Source organism: Nycticebus coucang, chromosome 2 (assembly GCF_027406575.1).
Source record: "Nycticebus coucang isolate mNycCou1 chromosome 2, mNycCou1.pri, whole genome shotgun sequence".
Taxonomy (NCBI): domain Eukaryota; kingdom Metazoa; phylum Chordata; class Mammalia; order Primates; family Lorisidae; genus Nycticebus; species Nycticebus coucang.
The window spans coordinates 148,218,554-148,243,282 of NC_069781.1; the positions used below are offsets into that span (position 1 = coordinate 148,218,554).

At 43.7% G+C, this 24,729-nt stretch overlaps 1 protein-coding gene across 1 annotated transcript; it reads left to right on the forward strand.

Moving 5' to 3' along the window:
- Positions 1–1,305: 1,305 nt before the first annotated feature.
- C2H16orf78 (chromosome 2 C16orf78 homolog) lies at positions 1,306–22,021 on the forward strand. Its single transcript, XM_053554040.1, has 6 exons — positions 1,306–1,455; positions 4,039–4,140; positions 4,696–4,818; positions 5,247–5,361; positions 20,259–20,517; positions 21,874–22,021. The coding sequence occupies exons 1-6, from the start codon at positions 1,306–1,308 to the stop codon at positions 22,019–22,021; spliced, it is 897 nt and encodes a 298-aa protein (XP_053410015.1).
- The last annotated feature ends 2,708 nt before the right edge of the window (positions 22,022–24,729 follow it).

Consider the following 24,729-nt stretch of genomic DNA (forward strand, 5'->3'; position numbering starts at 1 on the left):
AAAGATGAGTGACATAAACACTCAAAAACACAATAAAAAAGAAAGGGGGAATTATAGGCGGAAAGCCTATAAATAAGCCTTTAAATAGTTCCATTTTGTGAAGGCAAGTTTGATATCTTTGAGTTATAAAGGCAAAAAACCCGGATAGAACTCCATATGTGGCTAAAGGCCTGATCACATAGAAGTGATTAAAGGCCTGGCTTTGTGGGGGCAGGCCTGCAGGCAGTTACCTGTATACCTCAGGAATTTTCAGACTACTCCCTAAAGATGAATGACTGCCTCCAGATGGTCCATTGAAGGTCAAGCATTCAAACAGCTTATTTCCCCAGAACCTTGTTTTGTGGTTTTGTTTTTGATTACTTAGGGTAAGAATAGCTTTAGATACCGTTAGTGAAGTGGTTATCAATTAATCCATAGATCCGTTAAGCACCAGGCAGTAAGAGGCCTGGGGCTAAGGTTTAAGTCATATGTTTATTGATTAAGTTATATGCCTATATAAGCTTTGGTGGAAGAAATAAAGTCACTGTTTGCCTGAGCGAGCTTTCAGCCTTCCTTATTCCCTGACATTTCATCGCAGGCTCAATCTCTGTGGCACAGCCCACGTAAGAAACATTCACACGATACAAGTCTAATTCCACTGTGATAAGCTTTCATACAATTGCACTCCTTCCTTAAGAACATCACCATGGATTCACAGGGTCTTCTCTTTCCCCCTGCCTTAATGCTAAGTACTATTTCTGGCAAATAGTCAGTATCTGATAATTATCTGTTGAATGAATAAATCAATATAGAATAATTGAGCTTATAAAGAGGTTCATTCTAATCAGGGTATATTGTAGAAAGCCAGGATGCCAACTAAGGAGTTTGGGAGAGGTGTTTATAGGCAACAAGAAGCCATTGAAGGTTTTCGAGAACATGAGATATGTGAGCTGATCTTTGTTTTAGCGGGACGTCTGTGGAGGTGACTATGGAGTGATGGCAGGACGCCATGGCAGAGTCCAGGGAAGAGATGGTACATGAATGGGGGAAGCAGCCACATGGGGAATGATGGGAGGTAGCCAAGGTCCCACCTCACCCTGAACCCAGGGTCCAGCTATCAAGCCTGATGGTGACCTCATAATCACTGCCCAGACCTACCAGCCTTTAAGGCAAATACCCCAGCTTCTTGCCTAACTCTGCCTTTTGTGTTCACATTGGAAGGCCACTCCCTACCTTCTGAGTCACCTAGATCAGCAAGCTGAGACAGAGGGATCTAGAAAGTGAGAGAGTGCCAGCCTCCCTCCAATATACACCCAAGACTCCACAATGTCAGAGCATCCAGAGGATATAAAGCATTTAATGCCCATAGAGAGGAAGTCCACGTGGAGAACAGTGGAAGAGAGGCGAATGTCTGACCTCACCCGTGTGCTGGAGTGGCTGGAGCGGAGGAAGGGGAAGAAGAAACAAGTTATCCAAGTGGGTACTGTTGGAAAGAGACTGCCACAGACTTTATTCAGAACTGCTGCAATCAGGGAGAGAGCTTGACTTTCCTAAAACAGAAGGCTGGAGGGTTATTATTGATCAACACTGGGTGAGCTAGCGAAGAGAACCATGGAAGTTAGGGGAGGCGATTAACACAATCATGCTGCCCTGTGTTTGCTAATTTGGTACTTACAAAAGTGAGGCCCACACAGAGATTGAGAGATAGGGGTGTTGGTGGTGATGATGATGCTATTTCAAAGGTGTGCCTTTTGGCTCTTCAGAAAAACCATTCCTGGGTTGTAAAACTAGCAAGAGGCTGAGAGAAAATTTACATCTCAAAGGGACAGAGAAAGAATTTATAAGTGTAAGTTTTCTTTAAAAAAAAAAAATTCTCTAAGTAAAAGGTTAGGAGAAACCTGACTGAAGTTAGTCCAGCTGTGGGGTGTGTTAGCCTTATCAGGAGTTGAGAAGGGCCGAGGGGCAGTGGCCTCTGGGCACTCAGTGTTGGCTGGTTGAGATCCTTCCCACTGTCCTTCCTAGGGTCATGATAACAGAGAATGCCTTTCCTATGGCCATCACCCCACTTGGACTCCTGTTAATGTACCTTCTCCTCTCTATCCTGCACTGGAGTGGTCTAACCTGCTCTTTCTTTCTTTCTCTAGTAAGCAACCAAGTGTCTCAGTTTTCCCAGAGCTCCACTCTGGGCCCAGAGGCAAATTGGGGCCAGGGCTAAATTTTCTGGCTGAGAGGAGAGACACCACAAAGAAAGTGGTATCCTCTACAGAGGATACGACTTGGTCTCAAACACTCCAGCCCCCAAAGCAAAATGTGTGACAAATGGCATGACTGCAAGAGGGACTTTACCTAACAAATGCAATCAGTGTAACCTGGCTTATTGTACCCTCAATGAATCCCCAACAATAAAAATTAATTAATTAATTAATTTTTAAAAAAAGAAAGGGAAAAAAATGACAATGCTCATCTATTTTAACAGGTGTCACTTGTGAGCCAGGCACTGTGCTCAGCATTCCTTGTACATAGCTTATTTTTCCAACTTCTCTCGGCCATTGTGACTCCCCAAGGTTAAAGGCTTAGGAAGCTGGGGTGAAGAGAAGTCATTTTCTAGAAGTCACAGTGTTAATAAAGAATAGAGCCAGGGCTCAAACTCGGACTTATCCAATTCCCAACCTCAGGAGCTTGTCATAACCACCTCCTTTATACAGTTCAGCACCCCCTGCCTTTCAGGAAAGATCCCTTTCTGTTTAAGTGCTTACTCATCACTTACAGTAAGAAAGATCTTGACTGCCAGTTCCCCAGACACATAAAACACATATGACAAACATATTCTACTTACTACTAAGGTAATAAGGATTCACAGATGGCCCACTCCCTGCTCCTATTTGGACAGGGGGCCTGGGTTTCTTAGAATTCAATTTAATATCAATCACAGAAATTATATCCACTTCCATGGTAATGTATTTAGTTCCATCTCCTTGGATTACATGCTAATAATGTTTTAAAAGCTTTACCTTATACCTGACTTTTATTGTAAATAAATTTTTTGTCCTAGAGAGGGAACATTAATATTCATATTGAAAATATAATTAAATTATCAAGTGTAATTACCATACCCAGAAGCATCTGGAGTTTTAAAGAAACTCTTAAGAAAGAGGGTGATGCATCTGTGGCAGGTCTCAGATGGCAGCAGGTGGCAGGGGGACCCTCTTGTGAGGAAGGTTGGGGGGTACATACCTGTCTCAGTGTGTTGCAGTCTCCTCTCCTCTCTCCTGGGTCAGGCCTAGCCACCCAGGTTCTTCCCCCATTCCAGGCTGCTTATGGCACTACCCCTTTGGCATCAGAGAAGAAATCCTGAGGCCCAAAGTCTTGGCCACAGAGGCCACTGAATCAATGAATATTGCAATTTCCTTGGGCCTAAGGTATTATCATGTCAATTCCATTCTGTTTCCCAAAACTGGGGGAGGTTTTGGTGGAAGCTACCCAGGTGATTCCTCTGGGGAGGCTGAGGATTGTGGGGCTGCGGGTTGGGGATGGAGGGTTATCCTGGAGAGGGTGGCCTGCTTCTCCTCTCAGCCCACAAATTCAGCCCTGGTACCGAGTTGCAACCCCTTTCTCCACCAAGCCAAGCAAAGTCCAAAGCTAGTCAGTACCACCTTCCTTAGAAAGTAGTAGTTTCCCACATGAAGCATGCCCTGGGACAGCTTCCTTGCACACCTGACTAGCTTCACTCACCCCTCCTTCCACCTACATAGTGACGTGTCCACATCCTTTAGGGAGGACATCACACTTACCTGTGGTCAGTTCATTTATTTCTGACAATGACTTTGTGAGGCAGCTCCTACTATTATCTGCACCTTTCAGACAAGGAGATCAAGCCACAAAGAGAGAGTACCTTGCCCAGAGTTGCTCAGTTGCTCAGCAACAGAGAGCAGGAATCTCTCCCTGGCAATTTGCCCTGGGGTCTCTGGCCTGAGCTGCTGTCCCTGGGTAACCACAGGCAGCACACTCCTTCTTAGAGTTCCCAGGGTGTGCTGATATCCCCACCTCCACCCCCTACAGACTGGGCCGGGTGCTCCCGAGTGGGCCTCCCTCATATGCCGCCCTCTCAGGACCCTGGAGATTTCCAGTGACTCCTTCCTCTCGTCCTCCACTGTGGAGCGGGCAGGCTGGGACCATGCCATGCACAGGAACTCAATTCAGGGCAGAATGTGCTCGGCTCCTGGACAGGTCACAGAGAGCAGCCAGGGGCAGAAAATGGCAGGATTAGTCATGACTACCACTCTGGAAAGACAGATGTGTAGGGAGGGATGAGGAGAGGAAGGGGCTCTGGCGCAGAGGCAAGAAAGTCCCAGAGGTCTGAATCAGCAAGACCTGCTCCAGACAGGCCAGCCTTCCTGAGGTACCAGACTAGAGTTCAGGACAGGGAAGTCACAGCCAGAAGAGCTACTTGGGGCAAAAGGAATTCCTCCCAGGCTAGGGAAGAGGCTCTTACGTGGAGGGTGACAGGAAGCCTGTGATGGACCCCAAGCTGGAGAGGCACAAAACTAGACCTGACGTTTAGGTCATTCTGGGAACAGTGACATGGACACCAGGGTCTGTCTGGAGGCAGAGGGACGGTAAGGAGACATGGGGGCCGAAACCTTCTTCTTGGGGACAGAGGAGGTGCTGTCCCCAGAGGGGCGGCAGCAAGGCTCTGCTCCCATGTCTTTTCTGAAGCAAAAGAGCAAGATGATGGTAGACCCTAAGGCAAATACGAAGGAAGAAAAGAAGGTCAAAAGCATCCTGAAAATGCAGGCAAAGAAGCAGGGAGTGACCAACCAGGCTGCAGCCACTGAGAAGGTAAAACGCCCTGTCCAGCCCCAGGCCCACTCCCCTCAGGGCAGCCACTCGTCTCCTACCACCCACATGCCCCTTCCCCATGCCCCCACCCACCTGTCCCAAGAAACCCTACATCCCTGTCATAGAGTTTTGCTGTCCTTAAGTGCTGCCTCTTTTCCTGCCCACTTTTATCCCCCCAGGCCTCTCAGGAAGGCCATTTAAACATTGAGAACACCATGGCCCAGCAAGGGGGTGCCTCCCTCTGAGATCCAGGGGGTAAAGTGGGGCATTAGTGGGCAAGCACCCCTAGCCAGGCCAGGACCCTCCAACACTAGTCTTTGTTGCCTTTGCCTGACGTTCAGCAAACCCTTGAAATGACTTGGGGGTGGGGTGGTAAGGCCTATTCAGATCCTGTAACAGGCTGTCACTTCTCTCCTGCTCCCTCCAAGGTCTCGGGACAAAGCTCCAGGAGGGAAGGACGGGTCTATGGAGTGCAACAGAAGGGGACGACTCGCCTCAGCTTAGTCTCCACCACCTACACCAGGGAAGGCCACAGGAAATCTGGTAAGGGAAGAAGCTTGGCCTGAGAACACCAGAGTCGCCCCCCAAACCCACTTCCTCTCAAAGAGGCCAAAAGTTCAAATGCTTCCTAGGGCAACAGCATCCACAGCCCCCAAACTGTGTGCAGAGTTCAGAGACCCACAGAAGGAGGCTCTTCGGGGATCACACCAGGGGTCATGCCCAGCAAGCTGGGTGGCTCCTGAACAGAAGACAAGGGGCTGTAGATGTTCTGCCCACCCCCGGGTGTTCTCAGGAAGCCAGCATAACACAGCCCAGGTTCCTGGAGACATTCTGTTGATATCAACCTCTTGAGTTCCAAGATGTCTAACTAATTCATATGCTGTGACAAGGTCAATTACACCTGCTGGCCAGAAACCTGCCAAGTGTCGCTCACACCTTGGAACTGGTAGGCTTAGGTTGTGCCAGATCCTCAAATCCAAAGGCTTTGGGTTCGGATCCTGGCCTTACCACTTTATAAGGAGCTTGGCACTACGTATTCCTGGGCAAGTCACCCTGTCTCTGGGGCCAGTTTCTCATCCATAAAATGAGAACATCATCATGTAGTTGAGAATTTAGCAAAATGCTGCATCCAAAGCACCTCTCCTGGTGCAGAAGAGCCATTCAATAGCTGTTATTGGATATTTTGAAATAACAATTTTGCTAAAATTTCAGTTGGGCTCTCCCATGGTGTTAGAAAAACAGATGCATTCCTTGTTCCCTTGGGACAGAGGTGTATGGTAAAAGAGAAATCTGCACAGGATTACAGTTAAACCAGGGGAAAGGTGGACAGGAGCTTTAAAGCAGGAAATGCCGGCTTTGTATAGAAAATTACTCCTGTGGTACCCAACAAAAAAATCCTTTTCCCCCCTTTTCACTTAATATACCAAAGCCATTGTAATCATACACAGTAGTCATTTGCCTGTCAGATCTAAATGCAATTGTCTTTAAATGCAATGTGGGGTTGTGGATTAGATTTGAGAAACACCTCTTTAGTAGAAAAACTGGTGATAGATCAAAAAAGTTCCATAATGTGCCAATGTTAATTTGTTAGTTTTGACACCTGTGCTGTGATTACATAAGATGTTGTCATTTGGAGAGATTGGATGTTAACATTCAGGGGAGGGGCGTGAATGGGCACAAAGCAACTCTATTTTCTTTGCAACTTCTTTGTAAATCCATAACCCCAAAATACAAAAAGTTTGTTAAAAAAAATAAAAACTAGATTGGCTTCTGCTTCATGGAAAGCTCCACAGCTTTCCCAAGTTTGCTGTGACCCCAGTGGCACATCTGGCTCTGAAGTCTTGGTCCTGCTGGGCCCTCGAGCTTCTGTACATCTTTCTTCCAGTGCATTTCTCTTTCCCCTGCTCTGGGCCAACCTAAACAAAGCATAGCCCCATTTCCTTGATTTCTCTCTGTGTAAGCAAACTTTACCGAAAGTTTGAGGGCAATAGAAGGCAAGAGTTCCAACACAAAATTATACAGCAAATTTGAGGCTGATTACGAGACCCCTTTTTCTTCAAAGCCCTTTTTCCTTTACCACCAGGACATTCTCCCTGGCTACACTTCCCTGCAGAGGGTTTCCTCCTAATATTTTTCTCAGTTCCAAGACTAGTACTAGAATGAGATAAGCCAAGAACCCAGGGCACAAAATTCAAGAAGGTGCTCACTCTCCGATGCCGACCCTGACCACCTCCCCAAGTTTTGTCCCCTGGGCACCTTACTTCCCCCACCCTAGTCCTGTTCTCACTCAGGTCTCCTTTGTCCATCTTTTTCCTCTTCCCTCCCCTCCTGCCTTTGCCTTTCTAACCCAACACATTCACCACCGGCTTTTTACTTAGAATTCTGTTTCATTTTTCTTGCTCTGCCCTCAAGTAGCCTATCAAGATATTTCCCTAAACAAAGTCAGCCCCTTCCCTGAAAGAAACTCATACAGCTGATTAAATAATGACTTTCACCTCATTGCTGCAAGATGCCAGCAGGGCAGGTTGGCTTGCCAGGCATTTGATCCTCCACAGTCTACCTCTTCTCTCCATCATCCGAGACAAACCCACCCTGATCCACAGTGAAGAAGCTGGGCCTCTCCTACTACACGACAGCCAATGGCCACTGGGGGCAGACAATAGGCCTGCCCAAGTACAACAGGTGCTTACGCATCTAACCACCTGGGGCATCCAGATGTGGCACCTAGGACTGAGTCAGAGCTGAACCTGGGTACAGTAAGGAGAGCTTCTTGTGTGAACTGGCCTAAAATGAGTGGGCATATCTGAATTGGGAGACAAGTTCAAGATAGTTATACACCCACATATGACGTTAGCTTGAATTGCCACAGGCACTGCTAACCCTGTGTATCTCCCATCATATGCACCATCTCAGGGAATGGCACTGTCCCAACATGGTGGTCCAAGTTGGAATCCAGAGTCTATCCCACCACTTCCTCTCTCTTATACACTTCATGACATAGTTACCAGGTCCTGTAAAGCTCCTAAAATCTAAAAACAAATGTAACAGAACTGAAAGGAAAAAATAAATAGTGATACAATAATGATACGGGACTTTAATACCCCACTTGCAACAATGGATAGGTCATCCAAACAGAAAATCAATAAGGAAACAGTGGGTTTGAACAACAGCACAGACCAAATGGACCTAAGAGATATATGCACAGCATTCCATCAGAATACACATTCTTCTCAAATGCATATAGAATATAGTTCATATGTTGGGCCACAAAACAAGTCTTAACAAATTTAAGAAGACAGAAATCATATCAAGTATTTTTTCTGACCACAATGATATGAAATAAATATCAAGATAAAGTTTGAAAATTCAAAAATAAATTGGTAAGTTAACAACACACTCCTAAAAACCCAATGGGTCAAAGAAGATATCAAAAGGTAAATTTAGAAGCTCTTGAAACAAACAAAAATAGAAACATGACATCCCAAAATTCACAGGATGAAGCAAAAGTAATTTTAAGAGACATGTGTATAGCTACAAACACCCATGTTAAGAAAAACAAAGTATCTGAAAAAGTATAACTTTATACCTCAAAGAACTATGAAAAAATCAAACTGAACTCAAAGGTAGCAGAATGAAGGAAATAATAAAGACTAGAGCAGAAATAAATGAAAGGCTAGGTAAATGAGACCAGATTAGAAAAGACCAATAAGGGCGGCGCCTGTGGCTCAGTCGGTAAGGCGCCGGCCCCATATACCGAGGGTGACGGGTTCAAGCCCGGCCCCGGCCAAACTGCAACCAAAAAATAGCCGGGCGTTGTGGTGGGCGCCTGTAGTCCCAGCTATTCGGGAGGCTGAGGCAAGAGAATCGCTTAAGCCCAGGAGTTGGAGGTTGCTGTGAGCTGTGTGAGGCCACGGCACTCTACCGAGGGCCATAAAGTGAGACTCTGTCTCCACAAAAAAAAAAAAAAAAGAAAAGACCAATAAAACTAAGAGTTGGTTTTTTGAGAACCTAAGCAAAATTGACAAAACACAATTGACTAACAAAGAAAAAAGATAAAGGACTCAAATAAATAAAATGATAGATGAAAGGGAGGTACAACTGATGCCCCAGAAGTACAAAAGATCCTAAGAGACTACTAAGAACTATGTTCTTGCATAGAGAATATCCTTAAGATGCTAGCAACAAATTATTAGAATAAACAAATTTATTAAAATTGCAGGATACAAAATCAACATATAAAAATCAGTTCTGTTAATTTACACTGACAATGAACTATCTGAAAAAGAAATAAAGAAAACAATCCAAACAACAGTAGCATCAAAAAATTAAAACTTAGGAATAAATTTAACCAAGAGAGTAAAAGATCTGTACACTGAAAACCGCAACATGCTGATGATACTGAAGATGACAAAAATAAACAGAAAGACATACTGTGTTTATGGATTGAAGAATATTGTCAAAATGTCATTCTACTCAAAGCAATCTAGATTCAGTGCAATGTCTATTAGCATTCTAATCACATTTTTTCACAGAAATAAAGCAATCCTAAAATTCATATGAAACCACAAAGACTTCAAATAGCAAAAGAAAGAAGGACAAACCCAGAAGCACAACATTTCCTGGTTTTCAAACCATGAAAGAAAGTGATAGTAGTTTGTTACTGGAATCAAAACAGAAACATTAGACAATGGAACAGAATACAGAGCTCAGAAATGAATCTACTTATATTTTGTGAGGAGATCAAGAATACACAATCTTGTCAACAAATTGTGGTTAAAAAACTGGATGTCCACATGCAAAGGAGTGAAATTTGGCTCCTATCTTACACCACTCATAAAAATTAACTCTAAATGTACTTAAACAAAAGACCTGAACTATAAAACTCCTAGAAGAAAACACAGGGGAACATGTCTTCACATGGGTATTGGCAGTGATTTTGGTTTATGACAACAAAAGCACAGGTAACAAAAGCAAAAATAAATAAGCAGAACTTCATCAAAATAAAAATCTCGATGGGGGGCAGGATGGCCCATCAGAAGCAGCCTGTGCTGCCTTCACACAAGGGCTGCAGGTGCCAAGTGGACACGCACCTTCAAATCAGTCATCTAAGAGAAAGCATTGCAAATCAAAAAGCAGGTGACACAAAGCGCCCAAAATGAAGGAGAGGGAAGAGAGGTGACCCACTCTGGGGTTTGGAGGGACACAGAGGAGGTGAGTACACGGCAGAAAGGCACAGAGTGGGGAGTCCCATGGCTGCACACTCCGCCCACGATCACTGCTGTCCCAGCTGCAGGAAGCAGCTGGACCCACCCAGGGAGCCCTCTGGAGACGGTGCAGCAGCATTGCCACGGAGAAAGGGCACAGTGGGGACTCACTGGCACGCCAACCCTCTGGGCACTGTGGCTGGCAAGATTTTTAAATCCTAGACCCAGAGCACTGTCTCTATCTGGAGGTCGGATCCGTTCCTGGGGCCTCCCTATCACCCCCAGACCCCAGGAGAGGGAGCCAGGAGGCCGGCGCTCTGGTAAGTCTTGTGGCTGGGAGCTGTGCGCCCCCACTTGTCACGGGTGGGGGTGGGGGATGTGTTGGGCTAACATTCACTGCCACCTGTTGATGTGGGCAGGGCTGTGCTCTAGCCCGCTCATGGCCAACAAACACCATCGCCCGAGGATCTGAATGAGGCAGCTGTCTGGCACTGGCTGGAATCACCACCGCACGCAGGGGTGGGTGCAGGTGCGCTCAAGCTGCCATCCGGGGCTGTAGCTCGCCACCACCAGGGGGCGCAGGTGGGGCTGCACTCCCGCCCCGCGCTGAGCCTACAAACGCCACAGCCGGCCATGTGCGCGGAGCAGCTCTGGAGCCAGCGGGGGCTGGCGATGGCCATTGCTGACGGAACTCGGTGGGCATTCACTCTGTACAACACGGGGACTGCCAGTGACAACAGGGGAAGAGTAAGGCCGAGACACGAGAGAGCAGGAATGTTAAACGGTCACGGTGCATCCCCTCCTTTTGTGCCAGGTCCATCCTCCAGGGCCGGATGCAAGCGCAACACAGGGGACCTGTCCTCCTCACTCAGGAGGACGGTGTCCAGCAGAGGTGAGCAGGTGCACCGCGAGCTTACCTGTGGAGCTGAGAGAAAAACATTCAGATGAGAAGGAATCAGAACAAGAACCCTGGCAACATGAAAAATACGCTCGTTTGACACCGCCGGAGGTTTAGAGTAGATTTTAAACAATGGACTCCAACCTAATTGTCAAAGTGTCAGAGATGAAATTCAGAATGTGGATGGCAAATTGAAGAGGAAGTTGAAAACAAACACAATGACAAAAACAACTTTCCAAGATGTGAATGGGGGGGAAAAATGAAACACTCACTAAAAAAATGAAACACTCACTAAAAAACATTCACTATTGAAAAAGATACAGCAGAACTTTAGGAAATGAAAGAGTGATTTAGGGTATTTCAAAAACACAGCAGAAAGCTTTGGCAACAGGCTACGCAAAGGAGAAGAAAGAATTTCAGAGATTAAAGACAGGCTTTTGCACTAACCCAGTCAGACAAAGATGCAGAAAAAAAAAAAAAGAATTAATGTCAGAGAAGTATAAGACTATGCAAAGCAGGCCAACATGTGAGTTACAGGTATCCCCGAGGGAGAAGGTAAAGCAAAAAGCATGGAAAACACATTCTATGGAAGTACTGAGGAAAATTTCATACTGAGATATCATCCAGAGATTCAGATGTCCAAATGCAAGATGGTCATCCACTAGTAGGAAGATTCATAGCATAAAGGTTATCTCCCAAACACGTAGACATCCCCCCGGCCAAAGTCAAAATGCAGGAAAAAAATTCTACAAGCTGCAAGATGAAAGTATCCACTGACCTGCAAAGGAAGATCCACATGCTGTCAGCAGACTTCTCAGTAGACTTCTCTAACAAGCCCAGAGGGATTAGGACCCATTTTTAATCTTCTTAGCAGAAAAATTGCCAGCCAAGAATCTTGTATCCTGCAAAACTAAGTTTCACAAAGGATGGAAAAATAAAACTTTTCCAGACAAGCAAACACTAAGGGAATTTGTCACTATTAGACCTGCTCAACAGGGAATGCTCAAAACTGCATTATACAGGTAACAGCACAATAGACATCCTCTAGTGGAAAAGTACCCCAAAGCTAAAGCTCACAGCTCTAATAAAACAGGAGCACAAGAAGGGAAACAAACAAGGTATCACCCAACATGATGAACAGAACAGTGCCCCGTATGTCAGTACTAACGCTGAAAGTGAATGGTCTCAGTGCCCTCAGACCAGCTGAGTGGATGGAAAAACACCTCAAGTATATGCTGTCTCTAAAACATGCTTCTAATTCACAAGGACTCACATGGACTCAAGGTAAAGGGATGGAAAAAATATTCCATGCAAATGGAAACCCAAAGTGAGATGGTATAGACATTCTCACATTGGGAAAAACAGACTTTAAATCAACAACAGTAAAAAAGAGAAACATAGTCATTATATGATGGTAAAGGGAGAAACTCAGCAAGAAGACATAACAATCCTAAATATGTATGTAGCTAACACAGGAGCACCCAGATTTATAATGCAAACTCTACTAAATCTAATCAAAGAAAAACCAGTAGCATGGTAATTTCTGGGGACTTCAACACTCCACTGACAGCACTGGACAGGTTGTTGAGGCAGAAAATCAAAACAGAAGCACTGGTCTTAAATGGGACTCTGGGACAAATGGACCTAACAGACATTTACAGAACACTCTACCCCCAAACTACAGAATATACATTCTCTTCATCAGGGAGATTTTCCATTACTTCAGTAATTCTATTAGGGTCTACGGTACATGTCTGTAAGTCACTGCAGTCCACCTTCACTTTCTGTGAAGCATCAGCATAAGAAACTTACAAGAGTTTATGCCTCTCGACTCTTCTCCATGACGTTGTTTTCCTGATATCTCCAGAAATTCCAGGGAATCCACACATTATGTTTTTCCACACATTATAAACCCCACCAATACGTTCTTATTCTTTTTCCCTTGAACACTATATTTTAAACATATTTTTGTGTCTGCCCCCATATCTAACACTTCCAGTGCTTTTGATTCTTGCTTGTTGATCCAGATTTCTACTGGAGTCATTTTCCTTGTACCTGAAGATCTTCCCTCAACATAATTTGTGGTGTGGGTTTGTTGGTAATAAATTCTTATGGCTTCCAGAAAGGTCTTTATTTTACTTCTGCTGCTGCAAGATGGTTTTGCTGAGTGGAGAATTTTAGATTGACAGCCTTTCTTCTTTCAGAACTTTGCAGGTGCGGCCTCCTGTCTTCTCACTTGCATCAGTCCCTGGGGGAAGTTGGGTTGTTGTTCTAATCTTCCTTCCTCTTCAAAGCATCTTTTCCCTCTGGCTTCTTTTAGGATTTTCCTTTCAAGCGATTTGATTATGATATGCCTTAATGTTGGCTTCATGTTTCTTGTGTTTGGGGTTTGTTGAGATTCTTGGCTTCTAGTTTTTATAAAATTTAGGTAATCTTTTGCGATTATTAAGCAATAATAATAATAATAATAATAATAATGCAAAGAAAGTAACATTCACATTGTCAGATAAAGTATGTCTATTATAGAATGCTTTGACTCTGTGGTTCAGTATGGAGTCATCAGTTAATGTCTTATTTTTTTCCAAAGTCTCAAAAAATAGGCAACTAATATTTATAAATAAAAGTAAAAAGTAATTTCAAAAAATAGATCATCCCAAATCTTATAGACAATAGAAAAAGAAGAAATACTTCAAAATCATTCTACTTAATCTGGATACACCTGATATTAAAATTGGAGAAAATATATTATTATAAAGGAAAAATTACAAACATATTTCACTTATAAATGAGGATGCAATATCCTAAACAACATATTAACAAGTTGAATTAAAAATTAATGTATAAGTAATGTACTTTGGTCAAAATTAAATCCAACTTATGTGAGAATTAGTCACTATTTTCTTTCTTTTTTTTTCTTTTCCTTGCTCGCACCCCTCCTCCCTTCCTTTTGCCATTATTTTTTACATTTTTTTTTTCACTCTTCCATTCTCTCCCCTTTCCTTCAGGCATGCCATTTACACACAAGTCATTGGGGTTTTAAAAATCTTTCAGTCTTTTCTCTTTGTGTTTCATTTTGCATAGTTTCTGTTGCTCTGTCTTCAAGTTCAGCAATCTTTTCTTTTTCAATGCCTAATATGCTGTTAATTCCATCTGATGGAATTTCATATCAAATATTGACATTTTCATTTCTATAACTCCTATTTGGATCATTTTTAATCTTTGATGTCTCTCCTTCATGTGCCCATGCCTTCGTGAGTATAATGGAATACATTTAAATCACTGTTTAGTTATCTGTGTAGTTTTCTTTCCCAAATGTGCTGGTTAGTCCTCAGCTGAGATGAGCCTTTGCATAACTCTGCAGTTCTCTGTGCAGCTTTTTCTCCAGTTATTCTAGCTGATTTGACCTACCCAAATTTATACTCTCTCTCTCCTTAACCCAGAGGGACTGCTAAGGTCTGCATCCTTGTGCTGTAATCCTGGAAGCATCTTCCACCTGTAAGCTGGGGCGATCATGGGATTCAACTTGTTTCTTTTCCTTCACTCAGAGATCACTGCCCTGTGTTGCCTGTTGTCCATGTCTGAAAACTGCTGTTCATACAACATGCCTAGTTCTTTGATTGCTTAAGGAGGAATGATAAATCCAGTTGCTGTTATCCCATCTCAGTTGAAGGTAAAAGTATCAAATTGGCCTTTTGAAACCATAGGCCTGATTGAATGCAGTGGCAAGTTACTGACAAATTTTAAGAAGGAAATTACCAAGTTGGATTTGAACTTTGGAATGGTTACTCTGGCTAAAGCTAGTAAAAAAAATTCGAGGAATTGCCACTGGAGTCTTCTTTATAAAGTCTTTCCCCAGGCCGATAGCTTCAATTGTTTTCCTCATACTTTATTCAAGGATTTTTATTGATTCATACCTTAGATTTAGATCTTTTATCCATCTGGATTAAGTTTTTGTAAGTGGAGAAAGGTGCATGTCCAGTTTCAGTGTTTTACATGTGGTTATCCAGTTCTCCCAGCACCATTTATTGAATAGGGATTCTCTCTCCCAGTGAATATTCTTTTTTGATTTATCAAAGATCAGGTGGCTGGGGCAGAGCCTGTGGCTCAAAGGAGTAGGGCGCCCGCCTCATATACTGGAGGTGGTGGGTTCAAACCTGGCCCCGGACAAAAACTGCAAAAATAAATAAATCAGGTGGCTGTAAGATTTTTGTTTCATCTCATGATTTTCTATTTGATTCCAGATGTTTATGTCTCTATTTTTGTGCCAATACCATGCTGTTTTGATAACTATGGCCTTGTAGTACAGCCTAAAGTCTGGTAGGCTAATGCCCCCAGGCTTGTTTTTATTACTAAGAATTGCCTTACCTATATGGGTTTTTTTCTGGTTTCATACAAAACAATGAATTATTTTTTCCAAATCTTAAATGTATGATGTTGGTATTTTAATGGGGATTGCATTGAATCTGTAAATTGGTTTGGGAAATATAGACATTTTAACCATGTTGATTCTTTGGGAAATATAGACACTTTAATAATGTTGATTCTTCCCTGCCATGAGCATGGTATGTTCTTCCATTTGTTAATATCTTCTGCTATTTCTTTTCTTAGGATTTCGCAGTTTTATTTATAGAGGTCTTTTACCTCTTTTGTTAGGTATATTCCTAGGTATTTCATTTTCTTTGAAGCTACTGAGAAGGGAATTGTGTCCTTTGATTAGCTTCACTCCAGTGGCAATTGCAACAACAACAAAAATAAACAATGGGACTTAATTAAACTGAATGGCTTCTGTACAGCTAAGGAGACAATAACCAAAGCAAATAGACAACCATCAGAATGGGAAAAGTTATTTGCATATTATGAATTGGACAAAATTTCAGTAATTAGAATCTACAGAGAACTCAAATTAAGCAACAAAAAAAAAGCCAACAATCCCTTGTATCAATGGGCAAGTGAGCTGAATAGAACTTTCTCTAAAGAAGACAGACAATGGCTAACAAGCATGTGTAAAAATTCTCATCATCTCTAATTATCAGAGAAATGCAAATCAAAACTACCCTGAGCTATCACCACATCACAAAGACTCAAAGCTGCAGATGTGGAGAGAAGGAACACTTTTACACTGCTGGTGGGACTGCAAAGTAATACAACTTTTTGGAAGAAGGTATGGAGAATTCTGAAAGAACTCAAACTAGACCTCCCATTTGATCCTACAATCCCATTACTGGGCATCTACCCAGAAGAAAACAAATCACTTTATCATCAGGACATTTTCACTAGACTATTTATCATAGCTCAATTTACAATCACCAAAATGTGGAAACAGCCTAAATGCCCACCAATCCAGGAATGGATTAAAAGCCATGATATATGTATACTATGGAATACTATACAACCACTAAAAAGGATGGTCAGTTTACATCTTTTGTATTACATTGAATGGAGTTTAAATACATTCTTCTTAGTAAAGCATCACAAGAATGGAGAAGCAAGAATCCAATGTACTCAATTCTGATATGAGGACAACTGATGCTAGTACATGGTGGAGGGGAAAGAGGGAAGAAGGGAGGGCTGGGGGGCCATGGTGTATAACACGTCTCTTGGGGATGGTACACTATTAACAGACAGACTTCACCCAGCGAACACAAGCAGTGTAACCTGGCTCATTCTACCCTCAATGATTCCCCAACAATAAAAAAAAAATTAAAAATCCAAGGAAAACAATTTGAACACATTTCCAAGGTAAATTTTGGCAAAGTTTGAGTAGCTAGAGTGGGAGAAAGGAATTCATTTTGCTTTTCCTTCCTGGGCACCCTATCCAGGGTATTCTATAGTCAGTAGGCCAAGGTTGCATTCCCAATGCAGAAGGCTAGCGGTCCATACCCTTGTTGTTTCCATGAGTACAGAGTGAAGCCCTGGAGTCCCAAACAGAGCCCACTAGAAATATGAGACATCTTTTCATCCTTACACCCAGGAATTTGGGTCATTTTGTCCAAGAGGGTACCCAGGACAGGCTCTGAAAGACAAGTGCTGACAACCAGGGTTCATGTCCTGAGTTTACCACTATGGTTAGCTATGGCATCGTGAATGCATTAATATAATTTTCAATGTTTTAATTTGTTAAATGGATAGAATGTGGTTTTGAGACTATAATCTCCCTTCCCTCCAGAAAGTCCCTAAATATTGCCTGGCACATAGTCAATTGATAAATCTTAGCAAACCTGTATAATTGTCATTGCCTTTTATATTGCTGCTATTATTTTCTATATGAAACTCACCTTGACCCAGAAGAGGATCAGAAATCTCAGGAAAGACTATGGCTCTTTCCCATTTGTGTCAAAGATGATGTTCAGCTCATGAGTGTCCTGGAACACCAATAGCACCAGTTCCCACCATGCCCACACAGGGACTGCTGAGGCCACCTGACCTCATCACTCTGTCAGGGACCCAGTGTAGCACAACACCATGCTCAGCACTAAGAGTGCTGACTCCATCACTAACTCACTGTGAGGCCCTGGGCAGTCTCTCCTGGCCACTGTACCCACATTTATATAGTTGTAGGCCTAAACTCACTCCCCCTAGGCATATCCTGGTAAAATTCCTGAACTTTACTGATGAAATCTTGCAAGCTTACAGACAAAAGGAGTAATTTACTTACAAAGGAGAAAGAATCAGATGGGGATCAACGTGGAAGTTGAGTGGCACACGCAGACCACTGAGAGTAAAGGACGGTAACCTCACAATCCTGCCAGCAGCCCACACAGAAGTCGCTGTCAGGGTGAATGAATGATATTTACAGATTTAGAAATATATAGGATTTTATCAACCATGTATTCCTTCATCAGAAGAAAATACTCTAGAAAAGAGCAGAGACACCAAGTTAGGAAATAGCTGGGTTAAAAATCAAAATCTAGATATCCTTTTAAAACCAGGTGATATAAAAAGCTTGAAAACAAAAGGAAAGGCAAAGAAATAACAAATGGGTGAGGCAGAACCGAGGCTAAAAGAAACACCTCTTAAATGTTAAAGATAATAAGTAATAAGCACAAACTTACATGCACCAAAAATACAGCAGCTGAATAATCAAGCAAACTCGTTAGAAATGCGAAGAGAACCTGCCAAAATATAGTTATAGTGGTAAAGGTTAATATGCTTCTTTCCGGACCAAATAGATTGTATTGACAATAACAGAAAGGACCCAGAACGTGACAGTGCAGTTAATAAGCTGTAACTTTACATACAAATAAAGAACAGGCATCTTTATAGGACCCAAGAACATTGATCACCTGTGGACTACACCACCAAGAAAACACTAACATTCAGAAAATAAAGATTTAGGGGCTACCTACATTATCCTAAACCAATCATTAGGAATAAAATTAGAAGATGCCCCTCAAATTGAAAAAGTAAAAGTTAAGAAACATACAACCAAATTATCCTTGTATCAAAGAAAATAACTAATGAAAACAAACCTGCATCATACCAAAAGCTATGGGATGGGAGCAAAATGTATGCTCAGAGGAAAATTTGCAATAAAAGCTAAAAGTAATGATTCTTATCTTTATAAAACAAAAGAAACAACCCATATTTGTATTAATTTAATAAGTAGAAGAAAGAATTACTATGAAAAATGAAATTAATGTTAAATACTGGCTGCAATTCCTGAAAACCAAGATAAAAAGCAATTAAAAGGGCAAATCTAAAGGTAGCATTTTTTAAAGGCAAGTGACATGAAGTTATTATGTCTTGTTAAAAAGGGAGTAAAACCACATATGATTTTGCATGACAAAGGATAAATAGCAAGGACTGAAAGAGTTGGGAGAGTGTTATACCTCTATATAGTATATTTGAAAACCTAGAGGAAACGATCATTTTCTGTCATCTTAGAGGTTATCAAAATTGGTACAACAAAGAGCAGAAAAGTTGAATATGGCAATTTCCATAGTGAAGGTTGAAAAATAATTAACTTTCCTACTGAAAAAAGGCACTAGGACAAATGGTTTCACAGCACATTCTGTATAACCTTTAAAGAGCAAAATATCTCAGTAGTACTTCAACTATTATGGGCTGTATAAAACAGACATTTCTGTATTAATTTAATAAGCCATCATAACCTTCACATTAAAATATTATACCAAAAAAGGGCCAATCTCAGAATGGTATAGATGTAAAAAACCTAAAACATTTTAAGAAAACACTCGGTGTATGAAAGTATATCCAATGTACAATGTTTGAAATGAATAGTACACCACGTTGCAGGTGAGATTTATTACAGCGAGTGAGAAATAGTTCAACATTAGTGTAAGTAACAACATAATTTATTGTATCGACAAATGGAAGGAAGATGATGTGATTATATCAGTAGATGGCAAAAAAGCAATACACACGTAGAATCAAGCACTCATTACTCATAAAAACTGTAAACTAGGAGTTAAACGTATCAAAAAGAGTAGCAATTATTGTTCTTGATGAAATGCTAAAATCATTTTAATAAAATCAGGAGCAAAGTGGGGCAATTGACTGTTATCATCATTGTTGACAGTTTGGAGGGTCTGCCAAATGTAGTATGCCAAGAAAAATAAACAATTCTATAAATATTGGAAGATATTGTCATTTTTTCCCCTGATAGGATTGCATATCTGCAAAACTCCAGAAATTCTAGTTAAAAAAAAAAAAATCAATAAAATTTGCTGCAGTTGCTAGCATGGTAGACAAATATTGCTTTAAAAAACAATAGATCGTCTCTGTACTAGTCATTCCAGTTAGAAATGGAAGTGAGTAGAAAGTATTCCATTCTCATAGGTTAAAAAATAGGTAAAAGATGAGGAAATCGAACAAGAAGGAAAAAATAAGTTCTCTGAGCTCTGGCCCACCAGTAACGTATTCAGCACACACCTGACAGTCGGTGGGCTCAGACGCTCCCATCTCATTGCAGGAATTTCTGCCTTGGTGCATGAGGCTGTTCAGCCTACAGTCTTTTTCTTCCTTTTCTTACTCATACAAAATCCATCCTTAAAAATACAGTGCAAAGCTCTTCTCCTCTGATACCTTTCCCTATCTGTAAGTTCGTTCTCTTTGGGTGAACTACTTTTGAGGAGAAAGGGAAAAGAGATTGAAAGAAGGGGAAAGAGGAAGGAGGAATAGGGAAGGGGCTGGAGGGCAGGGAGAAAGGAAGGAGGGGAAAAAAGATAAATGAAATTTAAACAAGTGCTAGGAAAACTTTACACGTCACAGCGGGTATTGTTTGAAGCCCATGCTTCCTAGCCCTCCTCCCCTTCCTGCGCACCCTACCTGTCACCTCTCCCAGGATCTAACTCCTGGTGACTTGTGTCCAATTTCAGAGTTAGACATCAAAGATGCCATCGCCCTTGAGTCCATCATTCAGCGGCCAGGCTCGCACCGTCGACAAAGCAGTGTCATGGATAATGTGTTACAGGAAAATATCTTTGGCAGCAGGAGGCCAACCTTCCTAAGAGAGTGGACCAGCAAGACAAGTGACTCCACTTATGAACGCAAGCTGAAGAACCTCATGGAGAAAGGCCTGGAGACCAAGGTGGAGACTGCGAAAATGCTCAAGCCAGAGGAGGTGCTGAGCTGCCGGTAAGCACCCTTCGTGGGTGGGGGTGGTGTGCTGCAGGAAAACAGGCTTTGATTTCAGCTGTGTCTGGCTGGGATGCCTGGGTGGAGCCTGGAGAACTGTGTCTGAGCTCTGTCCTTGGGTTGGAGCAGTCAAAAGGCTGCTCCGGGGCTGAAGCCTCTGGATTTGCCAGCGGCTCTCCTGGCAGTGGCCCAGCCCCCAAGGGGGTGTGTCTTTCAGGTGCTGCCATTTTGATACCACATCCTTGGACCCTTTCAGAACCCTCCCAGTATTTCATTTGTTTCACAATAGAAACTTGGCTATTCTTCAAAAAAGGAAAGAATGAGTTATTTGTGGCCTTATTCTAACAGGAAATTCCCCCTAAGACCCTCACACAGTGGTGCTGAATTGCTGGTAACAGTGGCCACCATCCCCAGCTTTGGGGGGCTTTACACTTTTTTTTTTTTTTATTGTTGGGGATTCATTGAGGGTACAATAAGCCAGTTACACTGATTGCAATTGTTAGGTAAAGTCCCTCTTGCAATCATGTCTTGCCCCCATAAAGTGAGGGATCATGAACAAAGGGTGAAACCGTTTGATATTTCCTGTTCTCACCAAAGGTCTCCATTCTTACTTGCTCTGTCCTATTTGTCAGGACCTGTTAGTTTTCAGAAATCCAAGGTCTCTCCCCAGCCCAGTGTTATCCTTTATTGTAAAAGTGCAACTGACAAACTCAGAAACTTTAGCAGAAGAAGAGGGAAAAACAGAATAATGCAGTCACAGTCCTTATAAAATTGAGAGCAGCAAACTCATCTGTAGATTTAACACAGCCTCAGACCCCCAGCAATCAAATGGCCCCATGGCAAACTCCTGCCCTGCTCACTGACCAAGGGGTGGACAGGTGCAGTGGCTGAATGCCTCAAACACAAACTCCTGCCCTGCTCACTGACCGACCAAGGGGTGGACAGGTGCAGTTGCTAAATGCCTTAACTACAAACTCCTTCCCTGCTCACTGACCGAGGGGTAGACAGGTGCAGTGGCTAAATGCCTCAAACACGAACTCCTGCTCTGCCCACTGACCGACCGAGGGGTGGACAGGTGCGGTGGCTGAATGCCTCAAACATAAACTCCCGCCCTGCTCACTGACTGGGGGGTGGACAGGTGCAGTGGCTCACTGCATTAAACACAAACTCCTGCCCCTGTATAGTGTCCCACTGTCTTACCAGGTCTCTGACAGCTCCACAAATGTCTGTGAGAGCCAGTCCCTTGCAGAGAACCAGCACTTCTGCTTCAATCTCAGCTCTCCTCAGTTAAGGTAAAAGTTATTGGGACTCGACCTTTAACCCTCTAACTGACCTCTTTGACCTTCTCTTGCACAGATACCTGCGGCTGTCCAAGAATAACATCCGGACCCTGCTTAAGCTGTGCAGGGATGCGGGGATGATCGTGGACATCCACCCCCACATGGTTGAAGGGGAGATAGACTCCAAAAAGGTGTTCGGCCACCTCCACAACGTGGCCCTCTGAGTAGCTCCTCTCCCTGCACTGCAGCCTCCCTCCGCTGTCGGAGCCTTGGCCACCAGACGCCATTCCCTGGCATGTTGCAAGTGTCCCTTCAGGGCATCCCTGTTAGTGACAATCAGAAAGCAAGCTTAGACAGCATGGAGCCCTGTGCTGGTGTGAGGTTTGTCCTCGACACCGATTCCAAACCAATTTAGAAGAAACTGGAGTTTTTCCCCGACCCATAAGGAAGACTCCTTAGAAAAGGCTTCTTAGAAAAGAAGTATCAAAGGAGTGCGAAAATGGGGGCCCAGATCCCCCAAAGGGAATTCAGGAGGGACAAAATGTTGGGGGGCTGGCCAAGGACACACCCCCTCCACCCTGTGCAGAACTTGGTGTGTGGGGAGCTGTTGTGGAGTGGGGGCCTGATCAGGGACAGTGAGGGAAGGAGGGGACCTTTGCAACCACAGGCTCCCCAGGGGGATCTGGGACCTTTCAAAGATTATAGGTGCCTCCGTATCGACATGCTCGAGAACTTACTGAAGCCACAGAGGGCACGAAACTTGCTCAGGGGCAAGGCGGGGATGAGAAGAGCGTCCTCACCTGCGTCTCCTGCTCTGCCTTCTCGCCCAATGGAGACTTTATGTTCCTGCAGGACTGTTCAGAGACACAGCTCTCCCACTAGCCGGCCTGCCACCCCAGGTTACAAACCCAGCCCCTCTTGGCTCTGCGAGTGTTTCAAGTAGGCTCCAACCCCAACCACCCCACCTAGCCGCTGTGTGACTTCAGGCAAGTTGCTTCACCTTTCTGTGCCTTTGTTTTCTGATCTGTAAAATGGTCCTAATGATGGTAGAGGCTGACCGGGGGTGTTGTGAGCAGCAAATGGGGACCTGCATGGAAAATGGGAAATATAATTGCTGACCATTAAGAACTCAATGAAAATGTAAAAACATCAGCTATTCCCATAGTCCTCTGGAGGAACACTCAAAACGAGCCATGTCAATCCCCGTAATATCAAATCCATGTCCCCTTATGGTAAACCCAAACATCTACTGGTCTCTGAGTCCCCAAGAGCTGTGCACACCCAGGAAGCGAGACTCCCAAAGAGAACTGTGCTGTGCAGCCACTGGGTTTTACTCTGTGACTCTATATACTAAGGAGGCAGGGATATGCCTCCTGTGCTTTTTACATTTCTGTCCCCCACCCCGAGTGAACCCCGGGAGAGGAAAGGCTCCCTCCCCTAACAGTCATTGCCTTTGAGTGGGTCAGGGGGAGGCCCTGGAGGCAGGCAGGCCCAGGTGCACCAGCACCCACTCCAGTGCACTCTAGAGACCCTGGGAGCGCAGCACCCCTCAGAGGACCGAGCAGACCAGAGACGCGTGCGCTGGAACTCAGCAACCTGGGCAGCATCCGCGTCCAGACAGACCCATGGCCGGGGCCACAAGCAGCCAGAATCTCAAGAAACAGACTGCAAGTGATTAAGCCATACGTCCTCTCTCAGACCTATTTCTTTGGAAGAAATAGCTCTTCAAAAAGGGGAAGTGAAACATTTTCTGAGCATCACCAAGTGCCAGGCACTGTGCCCTTGTTACCTTAACCAAAACCACACCTAAAAGTCTCCTTAGCAGCCTCACTTCAGGTCGGCGGGCAGGGCAGGGCCTGCCCAGACCAGCCTCGCTCTCACAAAGTCATTCTGTCTAATCTGCCGCTGCTGGCTGCACCTGTCTCCTCTCATTCGAGCCACTGTGGAAGGGGAAAAGTCAGCCTTCAGGAGGGATGAATGCTGAGGAACAAATAACAAACGGCCCTGAAAAATTCAATGTCAGATATATTACTCGTGGCAATGTAATATGACCATGACCGTTTAGTCTTTCATCTTCACAGTTTTTTGCCATACAATTTAGTTTGATTATCTCTGCAGTATGTTTACCATATTCCTCTTCAAAATATAATGACCAAAAATAGAAAGGCATGAGGCCAGTGGATGAATTCCTTCCTTATAATAGGGACTGACTTCGAGGTGACATACAGATATTGTTTAATAATTCATTTTCTTTCCCTCCATCAATTGTATTATGTAGCTGACTTGCTGTTTTACCCTTATGTTCCACTAGGACCCCTGGATCCTTTCCTATAGAGCTAGTCAGATATCAGCTCCATTCCACACAACCACTAGACTCCCCATGTGTAGCAAATTGTTTAGGGAGAAGGAGGCCTGGCCCTTCTGGTATCACAGAGAAGCCAGGGGAGGTACAGCATCCTGACCTTAACCAGGAGCACTTCTCACTTAGTGGGGTGTTCAGGGTGAAGGGTAGCAGGGTGAGGTTGGTGATCCCAATGCTCCCCTATTTCCATGGCAACCACCCTCAGTTTCTGCATGTTTGCCCAGAGCCCACATGCTCCCTGACCTTCCACAGGATTTGATCCGTGGACAGGGAAAGAAAATATCTTGACATCATCCAGTCTATTGGCTTCTGATTATAATCATTCCTACTAATGCTCATTACACAGTCACGGAGCACCTACCAGGCCCTGTGGGAGTGCCAAGGATGCAATCCTTTAAAAGACATGATCCTCCTCACATGGGTGAATGGTCCCAAAGACAGAGGACTAACTGGTTATTCAAAGTACAATGCAATGAGCACAGCAAAGGGCATCAACTGTCATAAGAGCGGGGAGGAGGACCCTCACCAAGGGCTAGGAGCACTGAGGGGTAAGAGTTTCTTGCAGGAAGA